Source organism: Peromyscus maniculatus, chromosome 22, assembly GCF_049852395.1.
Source record: "Peromyscus maniculatus bairdii isolate BWxNUB_F1_BW_parent chromosome 22, HU_Pman_BW_mat_3.1, whole genome shotgun sequence".
NCBI lineage: Eukaryota > Metazoa > Chordata > Mammalia > Rodentia > Cricetidae > Peromyscus > Peromyscus maniculatus.
The window spans coordinates 54,026,309-54,040,193 of NC_134873.1; the positions used below are offsets into that span (position 1 = coordinate 54,026,309).

Genomic DNA, 13,885 nt, shown 5'->3' on the forward strand with positions numbered 1-13,885 from the left:
ACAGAGTATCTGTCTGACGTGTGCCTTGATGTTCCCCTATACATGATAGTTCAGATAATATTAGCATTAAATAAACGTTAGAATGTCACGGGGCATGCTTCCACCTGCCTGCTGTTCTGGACTGCAAAGGCATTCCCTCCCACCCAGATCTACCTGCGTTCTCTGTGATCTGCATTCACAAATTTAGGATGGCTCCTGTTTAACCCTTTATGGTACAGCGTGAACCTGTCAATGTCACAGAGCAGGACAATAACTGTACAGCAAGTATGACACACACACATCATATGCATATGCATGTAGAGATGCATAGATATACATAGATACATAGAAACACATTATGTACATATATACATACACACATGGGTACATACATATACATACATGTGTGTGTGTGTATGTGTGTATCTGTACATATATGTACATTTGGAATTCCTATTCCAGACAATTTCAGAGTTCCAGAATCAGGGCACATTTTCCCAAATTCAGTTCTGTCTTAATTTCTTGCATTATTAATTAAAGGCGAATCTCCATGAAAGTTCCATATAGATGCCCTCAAGACTGTATAGAAACATTTCAAATCATTAACAGCACAACAGCCAGTGACCTTGGCTTTTGCCATCTATAATGAATTTGGTGTGTTCCTGACCTCGTTCTAAGTGCCCTGTGTACATACGCACTTAGCCTTCTCCGCATCCTGGAAGAGGTATGTATTGCTTGTATTTAACAGTGAGGGATCTGAGGCATTGCTTCACAATGCCGGCTAAGGATGCGGCAGCTCCCCCCGACAGACAGTTGTTTTCTGTTTCATTGCCATGTTCTCTTTTCCCTGCAGCATCAGTCAATACCTGAAATTATATTTATTGTCTACTGCCTCTATTAAAGCTATTTAGGGAAGGGCTGTGTTTTAATTACCATGATAGCCCGGCTTTCTGGTGCAGACATGGCTGTTAATAACTGTATGTTCCATGAATGAATGAAGAGACTTTAAAAAAGGTTAAGCACCTTGCCAAGGTCACAGATCCATAAGAGTGGGTATTCAAGCTGAACTCCATATAACTCCAGAGCATGAGGCCTCTTTTTCGATTGTAGTTTTTATAGGGTAAAGGCTCCCTGGATATCATCTGACTAAAGCCTAACATTTTGCCGATGAAGATTCAGAATCTCAAAAAGGTGATATTATGTAAGTCCCAGTATTTCTTCATTTGTTGATGTCACAGTCCAGGCCTCCCCTGGCTGGAGTTTAATACACCGTGAAATCAGCCCCCTCAGTTCATGGGAAATGGGAAGGAAATCCTGTATGTGTCTGTCCATCATCTACCCTCTTATTCACAACCCAGGCTGGAGTCCCTAAGGCTTCCCGTAATGCACCTTACCTCTAGTTATCCAGTAGGTCTTGTCAGCATGCTTTTAAAATACCTCTCAAGGCATCACCACTAACCATTACCCAACTGTCAGGTCTTACCTGGATACCCACGGTAGCTTTCTACCATGTTTCCTCCTGCCTCCTCTTGCCCCTTGTCGATCCATTTCCTTTAGAGTATCCAGAATGATCTTCTAAAATGTAAGTCAGATCTAACACTGTTGCTTAACCCATTCCATGGATTTTAAGGATGTTTAAGACATTAGCATTGCCTTTGGAGCCTGGGTGATCTGGTCCCTAACCACCCCTCCAGCCTCATCTTGTCCTACTCTCTGCCTTTCTCTTCATGAGAGAGTCCTACTTCTAGAGCATGAAGACGGCCCCCTCTTCAAAACTTGATTTCACGAGGCTCTCCTTTGAAGGACCAATCCACCCATCCTTGTTACCCTCTTCTTCCGCTGTTTTGCTCCATGTCCTCTGGAATCTCAGCTTCCACAGCTAATTTTATGGGGAAGCATACTTTTTTGGGGGGCTCTTTCCAACCTCTTCCCAACTAGGCTGGGTGCCCCACGACATGCTCTTACAATCACCCCCTGCTTTTCCTGTGTAGCGTTTATTACAGTTATAACTGGCACATTGGGATTCCTTCTCCAACTAGTAGGAGGCCCCAGTACCATCCTATCTCTCCCCCATTGCTCCCCGAGATCTGAAATACAGTAGTCCTCTTCTTGGTTCCTATTGTGGGTTGACTGATCAGTGACAGAAGAAAAATGTGAGTTGGATTAAAGGAAAGAGTACAAACACTGAAAATGGCCTAAGAAACCTCACTACCCATGCCCACTCAAGCAGCTTTTCATTCTGGTCACGTCTACCCATGTGTGTCCTCCAGAGCTTTTAACGGCCTTGCTAAGGCTCTAGGCTCTGATGCTCCTGTCTCCCTTACTTTTGACTCTGGCATAATACACACAGTCACTTTGTTTGGTGAGGTAGAGATCGGTGCTGTTTCAGTAGACATCAGCGAATTCCAGCAAAGCCAGGTGTCTGCTGTGGGAGCCGGCCATGTTGTTACCACAGTTAGTAGCTACCGTTAGGATGGGTCAAGACAGCCAGCAGAGATGCCTCGTTAGATGCTGTCTGTCAAAGCCTTTGGGTTTCCTTCTTACGTGAACTATGAAGAAACAAAAAGCTCCCAGATGGGAGTGATCTAGAGGGCCACACGTCTGTCTCCCTGGATACTCATGTAATCTAACTTTAGGATTTGTTCAACCATCGGCTCAATGTCGGATGCATTTGATTCTAGGTTAACCACAACACTTGGCATTTGAAACAATTCTAAACTAGCGTCTTCACTGACAGGGACAACAAAAAGGTAGTTGCATACTTTAACTCTACCCTGTTGTCAGCTTCTCTGTTGCTGTCTCTACGCAGACAGCTGTGTGTGTGTGTGTGTGTGTGTGTGTGTGTGTGTGTGTGTGTGTGTGGTGTCATCTGGCTATAGACCGTCTGCAGTCTATCAAGTTCAATAGGTCCAGTTCTGATAGACTCATCTATAGGGGGCCAGGCCTTTGCTGGAAGGATCGTGTGATGTGATGAGCCCAAATGACCACAGAAATCTAAGAGTAGTGTGGGATTCTGAGACTTTTTTTTTTTTTTCAAAACAGTATCCTTGCAGTTGGGCAGAGGTGACTCCTACCCGTCATCTCAGTCAGGATGCTAAAGCAAGAGGGTTGCTGCGAATCTGAGGCCAGCCTGGACCACATAGTGAGTTCCACACAGGCCTGGGCTGCAGAGTGAGACCCTGGTCTCAAATAAATAAATGAATATTTTAAAAATATCACTCTTGTTTAGCTAGTGCTTTTATGGAGCCCCAGTAGGTAAAGGAGGCCTTTTCTTCTGTGAGGTAGACTCTTCTGGCTTAAACAGAGACCACTAAGAAATCAGATATTTCTTGTACCTGAGTAACATTTAAGGCAGTGGTTCTCAACCTTCCCGACATTGCAACCCCTTTAACACAGTTCCTCACGTTGTGGTGACCCCCAACCATAAAATTATTTCGTTGCGTCTTCATAACTGTAATTTTTACTGCTATGAACCATAATGGAAATATCTAATATGCGGGATATCCGATGTGCGACTCCCAAGGGGGTCACAACCCATGGGTTGAGAATTGCTGATTTAAGGGACCGTTTTCTTCTGTGACATGGGTTTTGGAGAAGGTGCTTTCTAGAATAAACTGTTAATTAAAATGTTGTGATGCATTTTTTTAGATCAATAATTCAGCTACTTAAATGCTGCTATGAGTGTTGCTCTCCCTTGGTAGCAGATGTCAGGAATATAGCAGAAATGCCCATCATCGATTAATAAATCTCTGCAATATTAATGAAATGGTAAGGTCTTGAGACATTATCTTTTTAATGTTCTCAGCTTGCATGTGCTTCTAAAGGTGCCTCATCAGTGTTCTGGTGAGCTTGTTGCTCTTCCGTGAAGCGGAAGCCCTGCCATTCACAACTCTTCCAAAATGGTCACCAAAGCCCCACCACACAGAGTTTAAAGGACTCATGCTAAAATCTATATGGAGGTAATTGTTGTTGGGGTTTTTTACTCTTTTGAGGGTCCCACCACCCAGCTCCCAAATAAATCACACACACTGCCTTATTATTACTTATAAATGTCTGGCCTTAGTTCAGCTTGATGCTAGGCAGCTTTACTAACTTATCCCGTCTAGCTTTTGTCTCTGGGCTTTTGCCTTTCTCTATTTTTGTATACCTTCATTATTTCTTACTCTATGGCTTGCTGTGTAGCTGGGTGGCTGGCCCTTGATGTCTTCTTCCCCTTTCCTTGCTCCTCCTTCCTCCCAGATTTCTCCTTCTATTTATCCTCTCTGCCTGTCAGTCCCGCCTATCTCTCTCTCCTGCCTCGATATTGGTCATTCAGTTCTTTATCAGACCATCAGGTATTTTAGACAGGCACAGTAACACAGCTTCACAGAGTTAAACAAATGCAACATAAACAACAGTAACAAACTTTAAAATAATATTCCCTAACAGGCAATAAGAGTGTTGTTTGCTGTGTGTCTTAGAATGTAGGACAATCCTGCAAAGTTATATGCAAAAGAGGATATATTTCTGGGTTTCAGATAAGCACTAATTAAAATAAACTCCTTTGAGGGGCTAAGAGATGGCTGGGCAGTTAAGAGCACTTCCTCCTCTTCTAGAGGACCTGAGTTCCATTCTCAGCACTCAAGGGAGGCAGCTCACAACCACCTGCAATGTCAGGCCCTGAGGATCCCAGTCCCTCTGTGGCCTCTGAGGGCAACTACATACACATGCTGCACACAGACACATGCCTATACATATGAATTGAAAAAATGAAAGTAAATCTGCAGAAAAATCTTGAAAAGAAACCCACTTAAGAACATTTTAAAGTTCTATTTTTAGGTATAAATTCACAAAGGCAGTAGAATTTGAGAGCATGTAGCAACAGTATTGGTTTTGGAACTGGGAGGTAAATGGCTGAGAAGTCATTAAGCTAACAAATGGGAAAGGTTTTGATATCTGTCACATTTCTTCAGATATCTGGTAATTCATTTCTAATTAAATGTAATGTAGGACTAGAAAATGCTGATTGAAGGTGGGGGGAGCTGAGTGTGGGGGTGAGCTGATGGGGGGAAGGGTTTAGCATTCGATCTATATAAATTTACTTGTCTCTCCATCCTACTTTTGGTAAATACCTTGTTAGGGATGCGAACATACAGCACGCGGTCCTTTGTAAATGGCCTCCCTCACATAGGGTGCTTTTGAGTTCATCCCATGTTGCAGCGTGTGTTGGCACGCCACTAGAAATATTTTTACACACACTTTTTTTGTATAGGGATATTTTTTTTTCTGTTTTTGGAAGTGGAATTCTGAACTCATACAGTCACCTAAATTTAACTCTCTAACGTTCTGAACAGCGACTGCAAGACGGTTTTGCAGAATCACATCACTTCGCGTTCCTGCCGTAACCTCTCCCATACTGTTGTTACCTGACAGGAACGATGGCCACCCTAGTGGGACTGAAGTCTCTTGTCTTAGTCTTGATTCGTAATAATACTTTAAAAATTTTAACATTATTTAAAACAAAATAGGCGTGTTTGCCCTGGCTGTTGCTTGCCCACCAGAAATAGGCAAGACAAGACCTAATTGCTAAACACGCCGTCCACACACTTTGATTGTAGGCTATAGAGAGATCCAGCCGGAACCGGGCTGGAATCCTGGCCCCTGCTAACTCGCTCCCCTAGTGCCAGAGGATGTTATAGAGGCTGGGGTGGGGGTCGGGTGGAGGGTGTCTTCACCAGGCTTCCTCATCTGTGTGTGGATCCTGCGGCTCCACTACTGACTAACAGAGCAAGAAGTGCCCACTGGAGCAATAGTAGCAATTGGTGACAAGGGTGAGATCTGAAGCCTGCTCCTCAGGAGGGACTCCACATCCTGAACTACATCCTGGTCAAAAGCTCATGGCTGTGGAGGCCATAGGTCCTAGTTAGGGAAGCTATGGCTATCGTTGTGCTAAAAGAACACAATATGCCCATCAGAATAGCTTCTAAATAAATATGCTCACACGGTGGATTAGTGGGCCATTGCCTTTGGCCAGAAAAGCCCCTTTCTACAGTAGACAGCGGCAACTGCATGACTCATTTCTAGCCAAAGTGCTAGATGCACTTGGGATGCTCAGCCAGGAGTAGGACTTTTCTCCGTGTGCCTCTAAGGACCCCTGCAGAACACTGTAGAAGCTGGGCAGGAAGGATGTAAGGGAGGGAGGAAGGTGTGTGGCGAGGTATGTTGTCTTCAGAACTTGACATTGCACCCTTGATCTCACAGCAGGCGGGATTAGTGGCAGGACACCCACGCAAGACTGGGCCTGTGGGCATCCTGCCGTATGGGGAGGAGGGACCGAAGAGGCCTGCAGGAACCTATAGGCAGGTAATGGCAGTAGTGGGGAGGGGTATCTATGGGGACCTAATGATCCTGAGGGAGAGAGGACATTTTCCTCAGCGGTGTAGCCACTGGTAGGGAGCCCATCCGTGTTCTGGTGGATAATCCCTCGCCTAAGATCCTGTAAGTAACCCTAATGACACTCGCCGAGTCGTCAAGTGCTAAAATAAAATGAAAGTAGGTAAGGGACAAGAAATAGCATCAGCAGCAGCAGAAAGGGATAGAGGGTCGGTATGAAAAAAAACAAACAAACTTGTATATACGTATGAAAATGCTCTAATGAAACCCATTATGTATATAGTTAATGCATGCTAATACAATTTGTGATTTAAAATAGATCGATAAAGCCTTGTCTTGGGGAGGCATTGAAGAAACAAATAGTCTTTAAAAATGGTTTATTACTGTATGTGTATGTGATGGAGAGCAGGTACACCTGAGTTCATGTGTGGAGGTCAGAGGACAGTTCTGTGGAGTCATTTCCCAACCCCTTCCACTTTCACATATGATCCAGGACTTAGGTCATGAAAGGCAGCCCAGAACAAACGTTCTTCCTGGCGATGTATGGAGTGTACAAATTTCACATGGGACAGTCACATATACATCCAATGTCCCTTATCCTAAAAGCTGAGACCAAAGGCATAGATTTGGGATCATTTTAAACTGAGGGATATTAACATGTACATAACACCTTAAGAATGGAGTCCAAGTGTAAACATGAAATTCCTCTGCTTCATATGTATTTCATACAAGTCACCTGAAGTTGTTTTTATATAATGCTTTTAATATAGCTTTGTTTTGACTGATGTCACCTAAGAGCGTGTGTGGAATTTGTCATCATGTAACCACTCAGGAAGTTTCAAATTTTGGAGTATTTTGAATTTCAGGTTAGGGATGCTCAACTTGTTTATCAGATTATGGACTATACTCAAGTTTTGAAGGATTTTTTATTTTTATTTTCTATGTATGAGTATTTTATCAATGTATATGTATGTGCAGTATACGTGCCTGGTGCCCTTGGAGGCCAGAAGAGGTTACACACACTGGAACTGGAGTTAGAGATGGTTGTAAGCCATCATGTGGGTGCTAAGAGTTGAACCCCAGTACTCTGCAAGAGCAGCAAGTGCTCTTTACTATTGAGCCATCTCTCCAGAACCTGTACTTGACTTTTGACCAGATATCCCATCTCTAAGTATGGGGGGAAATATGTTAGGAGAAGGTATACCCTTCTACTGCTGCTTATAGTCTTATAATATTACAAACTTTGAACCCAGCTTAACTGTCTAGTGAGAGGACATGGGTTAATTGAATGATGATGCACATGTGAATATCTAGGCAGTCAGTACTAGAGTGTGAACTCAGTGTTGTGGATCCCTCCTACACCTTATTGAATGGGGGCAAAATCAAGTTACTGAATCCCTGCATGAGAAGATCCCAACTGGGTGAGATACCTTTATGACTAGAAAGGGTCTTTGGAATGATGTCTAAAACATTAACAGTGATTATATTGCTAATGGTAGAAATTTAGCCTTTTGATCTTTGTATTTAACTTAGTTTTTAAAAAACCACTCTGTAATTTCTTGAAAAAAATATAAAATGAGTTGAAAAGACTATGCGTTTTAGAAGTCACATTCTTTCTTCAGTGGGGCTTGAGTTTTAGTTAAATACCTTTCCCCTATCATTACTTTTTTAAAACCCTCACAGCCATGTACTCAGGGCATAAAGAAATTCATTCTTGTGGTGATTATACCCACTTAGTGAGAACACTATCTTGGCTCTTCCTTCGGCGAATTTCATTATGTACTTTGGTCTTTATGGAGTTCTTTTTGTGTGAAGGTGTACAAGGTCTTTGGACTTTGGGATCCTGACAAAGCAAAGGTAAAAATGGTTCTCTGTGTGTCCTGACTCTGGGGATAATGGCTGTGGTCTGCACAAATTCTCTCTTCTATCTACTGTTCTACCCTCCTTTGCAAGAGGCCAACAGTGGCAACCTGTTTTTCCTTTGTGCTTATTATGAGCTCGGAACTGTTCTAAGCACATTGCGTTTGTTTGACTCATCTGTTCTGCATCCTATGAAGTTGATGTTGCAATGATTATGCTTTACAGATGAAAAGCCCAAGGCACAGAGATTAGGTAACCCATCCAAAGTCTCCGAGCTGGCAAACAGCAGAGCAGGGACCAGAGCCCATTCAGTCTGGTTTCAAAGTACCTGTGTGCCTTCCCTCTAAATGTGTTTCCAAATACTTCTTGTTGCTTTTCCTTGTTCCCCCACACACACCCCGTGTTGTCCTTCCTACTGGAAATGCCAGGAGGCTGGAGTAGCAGGTGCTCACTGGAGCCACCTCTTCATCTTCGTTCACCCACCACCTGCTCCTTTTGGTAACTTTCGCTTCTTTTACACATTCTTCTTTGAAATGTTCAGATTTCTTAACTCTTAAAGTAGGAGGTCTCTCTCGGGAGAAAAATCAAGTCTTTTTAATGTCTTTAACTTTGTGCTGAGTGCTGAGACATGGCTGCTCTTTCCCAGGGCCATGGGCACCCTTAACATCACACAGGAAGGCTGGTGGGATTGGGGGACAGGGGATGGGGGGGATGTCCCCAACTGATGGCTAAGGCTGATTTCTTTGGAGGAAACCATAATTTTTATGAGGTTATAATTTATTCTAATCATATCTAAGGTGATGTAGGCTCATTATAAAAATTTTGAAAAATATAAAAAAGTATAGAGAAAAAATTTAAAAGCACACATAATCTGACCATCCTGTGTCAACCACTGGTAACTACGACTTCCAACATATTTACCTGGAAGGAGTTCTTATCCATTCTTGAACTTTAGGTCTTCTCAATAAATGTATAAGTGATGATTTTAGGAAATGTCTGTCCATGCAGTTTAGTGTATAGAATTGCTGTTTGATGTAAAGGCATGCCAAAGTTGGTGAAATTAATGTCTCTTAATCTTATACTGCAGTTTGATGTTTTAATTAAAGAAATGGAAGAATTATGGATATTTTAACACCTTATTATGAAAAGGTGTAGAAAGATAGCATGAAGCCGGGTGGTGGTGGTGCACGCCTTTAATCTCAGCACTTGGGAGGCAGAGGCAGGTGGATCTGTGAGTTTTAGGCCATCCTGGTCTACAGAATGAGTTCCAGGACAGCCAGGGCTACACAGAGAAACCCTGTCTCAAACTCTGCCCCGCAGCCCCCCACAAAAAAAGACAGAATGGCCTCAGCAGTTTTATTTGCCCCTTAAAGTGAATTTTTCCCCATTCTTTTTCCTTTCCCCAACAGGAAATACATATATAGCAAGTCTTCAACTTATGTGTATTAATTTTGTATAAATAAGATTAAGATCCGCTTGAACCAGGTCAACATTTAATTTTGATATCTGTAATGTTGGTTGTTGTGGTTGAAGTTTAGCAAAGTTTATTGAGGCTGCTCTGTTGTCACTCTGGGGACAGGTCCTCTGGGGACAGGCCATCATAAAAACAACAGCCAAGGAAACTCATGGTCTGGCTCATGGCAAGGAGCCACCATGTTAAGTTTGGTGTGAGCTGCGATGGCCTGTGCTGAGCCTTCCTTTAAAAAGCTAGTCTGGAAGAAAAAGACTCTGCAGTCCTAACATCTCCCCTCCTGTGTTCCAGGCATCTGGCCATCTGAGGAGGTTTTAGCATACTACTGCCTCAAGCACAGTAATCTATTCAGGTAAGAGCCGCACTTAAAAGATATTTGTTTAGCCCATCATGGTTATTGAATCTGCATATTAAAAAGTGGCCCACTCTACAGCCTTCAAGCTGTAAATTGTCGAAAGGACGAAAGAGAGAGAGAAAAAAAAAGGAAAAAGGAAAAGTTCCCCATGAACACATGTTGCTTCTGAAAAGGGATCTGCACTGCCTTCGGGTGCGAGCGAGCGAGCAGGCACAGCAAGCTTCTTGCTGTGTGTCAAAGGCTTTTGATTTTTACTCAAGGCATTTTATTTCGCTTTGATTTGGGGGAAACAAAAGGGGGGCGCAATCAATCCTTGCTGATTGTGAAGGTCAGAGAAAGAAAAAGAAAAAAAAGGCCCCACAATAAACACATTCTTTAACTTCTGCCAGGGAAGTCACTGGCACATTTGAGAAATGCTTCCTCACAGCTATTACTTGAAGATGTTCTAGTTTTAAAGGTATTTCTTGTGTCCTTGACAATACGTATAACATAAATTACTGTACTAAGGAAATCAACACTCTTAGCTGTTAATATGTGTTATGTATCAAACCATGGGTGAGACTTAGGAAAGGGGGAAAAGGGGTCCTTTATTTAAAAATTCTGGAGAGCTTTGATACAACCAGAAAGCAGAGGGTTTTTTTTTTCCCATTGTAATTATCACTTTATGAACATGTTACATATACTTCCTGAAGAGTCCATTATATTTCCTAACAAGCCTTTCGTGGTCATGATGTGTTTTAACCCTATGTTCTTACAGGACTGGGTTGATACCATGTAATTTTTGAGGCTCTGTGGCTCCATGCTTACCAAGCAGTCTGTGATGGCTTTGAATAACTAAATACACATGAAAACATTTCTTAACATAAATGTCTTCTTTTGCCCCCTCCACCTCACTCTAATTTTGCTTTTCTTCTCCTCTTGGGATAACCAACTTTTCAAACTGGGAGGAGGAAACGATGTTAAGACTCTCGGCATATAACATCTAAAGAGGGCAGTTCTGAATCAGGGCTGCAAAACTGCCCTGAAGGCTGGCATTTCCTAAGCTCGCTGTGCTTAGCCGCCAGTCAGCAAGCTCTGGGCCAGGGCGAGAAGGTCACACATTGAGGGCTGATATTTAGGCACAAAGGGGGAAGGTAAGTGTGGAATGAACGGCACCCACCGCCAGCCTCCACTCTGAGCTGTGACTTCAGCCCGGGTTTGCTGCCTTACTTACTCCTGTTCCGCCCCTGCATTGTTTATTTGCTGCGTTGTGCTGGGGTCAGTTGTGATCTAAGTGTTAATTGCTAAATGCTCTTTGTGTAATTGTGCTTTATGGGGGTGGTTCAGCTTTCCAAACTGTTTCAGCTTCTTCTTCTTCTTTTTTTTTTTTTAAGAATTAAAAAAAAAATCAGGCTTGCATTTATTTGTATGTTGTATGTGACTCTAACATAAGTTCACACACACTCATATCTATTCTTCGTTTACTGTCTACTGGTTTTGAAGGCATGAATGTGGATTAACAATGTTATCCTTTCCTAACAATTCTCTTTCGCTACTCTAGCTAGTTTAGTTCTAAAAGACAGCACCATTGACAAGGGGAAAGAAAGGGAACCTTCTCAGATTTTTCAGCTCAGCGGTGGTAATGTTGCAGTGAACACTAATGAGGGAACCCCCCACTGGCTGCCTGCTTTGTGACTTTTCTATTTCATAATTATTTTTAAAACGCAAAACGACATGAGGTAGCCCAGTCGTGTCTCCACATCTCCCTGGTAGTGTCGCTCTTACTGCAGATGGCAATTTGTTCTTGTAACATATATATGGCTCTGACCATTTCCATCTAATTTGTATGGGTTCTACCATTTCTTTCTCTCTTTCAGGGACCTTGCTGTGTGTGAGCTCGGGGGTGGCATGACATGCTTGGCTGGGCTCATGGTAGGTCTTTTCTCAATTCCAATCCCATTCAGAGGGAGGAACAAAAGAAAAAATGTTCCAGGGCCTCCAACTGCTGGGTCAGAGAACCGTCAACAGCATCAGCCGCGATCAAGCTGCTAGGGTCTTGAGAGACCTTCTAGATTGACTTACTTTCGGATCATATTGATTTTATGGTTGCCTCGATGAGCAGAAACATTTTACCTCAGTGTAGTCAATATCGCTTGTTGTGACATTCCAGGCCTCGCACAGTCTTTCTTTGCCATAGCGAAAGCATTTTTTTTTTTTCAGATTATAGTCCCATTTGCTAAGATACAGGAATAGCCCGGCGAATCACAGTTGGAGCACCATGAGATAGCTGCTAATGTTTTGCCTGCATTATTACGCCAACAAACATGATCCAGAGCGCTCAGTAATTAGATTCTTTTGAATTAGATTGGCCATTCAGGAACGTCGTTCCCCCATTCTCTGGGTTCTGAGTCATGTATTCGGGAGATATTATGTAGCAGCACAGTGCATTAGACAAGTTTTTATGTCTCTACAAATAAAAGCATATTGTTACACTGATTGGCATTTGACAAACCTGTCGCTCTTATACAATGTGTCGAGGTTACAGCCCAATGTGCGAGCATGTCAAAGCTCACAAAAAAATTACCCTCACAAAGCCATCTGCCTGCAATGCAAAGTTATATGAAGGGCATCAGGCAGCCAGACAGAAGCAGGCTGAAAGGCAGAGTGACAGCCTTGTATGATGGCTCCACTAGATAAACAGGAGCCCACAAATGAAAGCCTCTCAGAATGCCATCATCCGCTGTCACAATGCAATTACCGAACAGAATGATAGCAAGATAGAGGCTCCCGCAAATGGAATGATAAAAGTATTGACTGATTTGATTGAATGATTAAAATAATGCAGACATAAAATGAAAAAAGATTGAAGATTGTTACAGAGGACTAGGTGAGGAGGCATGATACTGAGGGCTTGTCACTCTGTCTTCCCTTCCACACAGACAAGCATATTTGCTCATTGTTTGCTGTACTGTCTCTCTCTCTCTCTCTCTCTCTCTCTCTCTCTCTCTTTTTTCAGGTTGCTATTTCTGCAGATGTCAAAGAAGTTCTGTTAACTGATGGGAATGAAAAGGCCATCAGAAGTATCCTTATTCAGATAGAAAGCCGGTTGGTTGTGCTCATTCCCAACGCCCCCCCCCCCAACTCCCCCCACCCCACCCCGGGCCGAGTAACAATTGATATAAAGAAAGACAGCACGAGGTATTAAAAAAGAGCTCCCCGTACACATGATCCGTAATTAAGAAAAACTAGAAATATCTGGATTCACTGCGGTCGACTGCGTATGTTTCTTTTCATAGGGCTTAGAGACACTTCTCACTGAAGGAGCAAGCCTATGTTTTGTGCTCCTCTCGAGGCAATTCAAAACCTTATTTCATAATTTCGAAGCATTCTTACTCTTTTATTTTCATTAAGATCTTCCATCACAAAACAGATTAAAATTATTATTTACTTTTTTTGATGTTGCCTGTAAATATGAATGCCTAGCTTCAATGCATGTGATATTACACACGCCAGTCACACGGTACCTGCTAATTGCTAAGGAGTTGCTTGTATCCCTCACTGGAAGCAGCTATCTTTTCTTCATTAGCTCCTTTTATTTAGGATTAAAAAGCTATCTCTTTTTTTTTTCTGCTATGCTATTACAGTTCAAACCTCATTATATTAGATTATGCTTTACTAATATGTACACAGAGTTCAGAAAATTGAACTGTACTTTAACTAAGAAAGCAAGCATAATTTACGGCGACTTTAGCAGCCTGGCTGATGTGCTCAGGGCAGGTAACAGCTGTCAGAAATTGAGAGGGGACAGTGGTGGAAGATCTGTTTGCTTTGGGTTTTTTTTTTTTTTTTTTTTTTTACATGGTGAGGAA

The 13,885-nt window shown here is 42.5% G+C and overlaps 1 protein-coding gene across 4 annotated transcripts in view; it reads left to right on the forward strand.

The window, feature by feature from the left end:
- Camkmt (calmodulin-lysine N-methyltransferase) overlaps positions 1-13,885 on the forward strand; it is a 371,202-nt gene that overhangs the window by 291,515 nt on the left and 65,802 nt on the right. For 3 of the 4 annotated variants that reach the window (XM_006986501.4, XM_076558921.1, XM_076558920.1), the window contains exons 4-6: positions 9,974-10,034; positions 11,894-11,948; positions 13,033-13,096. In XM_006986501.4, coding sequence (XP_006986563.1) covers positions 9,974-10,034; positions 11,894-11,948; positions 13,033-13,096 — 180 coding nt within the window. The remainder of the gene's footprint in view (positions 1-9,973; positions 10,035-11,893; positions 11,949-13,032; positions 13,097-13,885) is intronic. The other variant, XM_016005050.3, reaches the window with a different exon arrangement.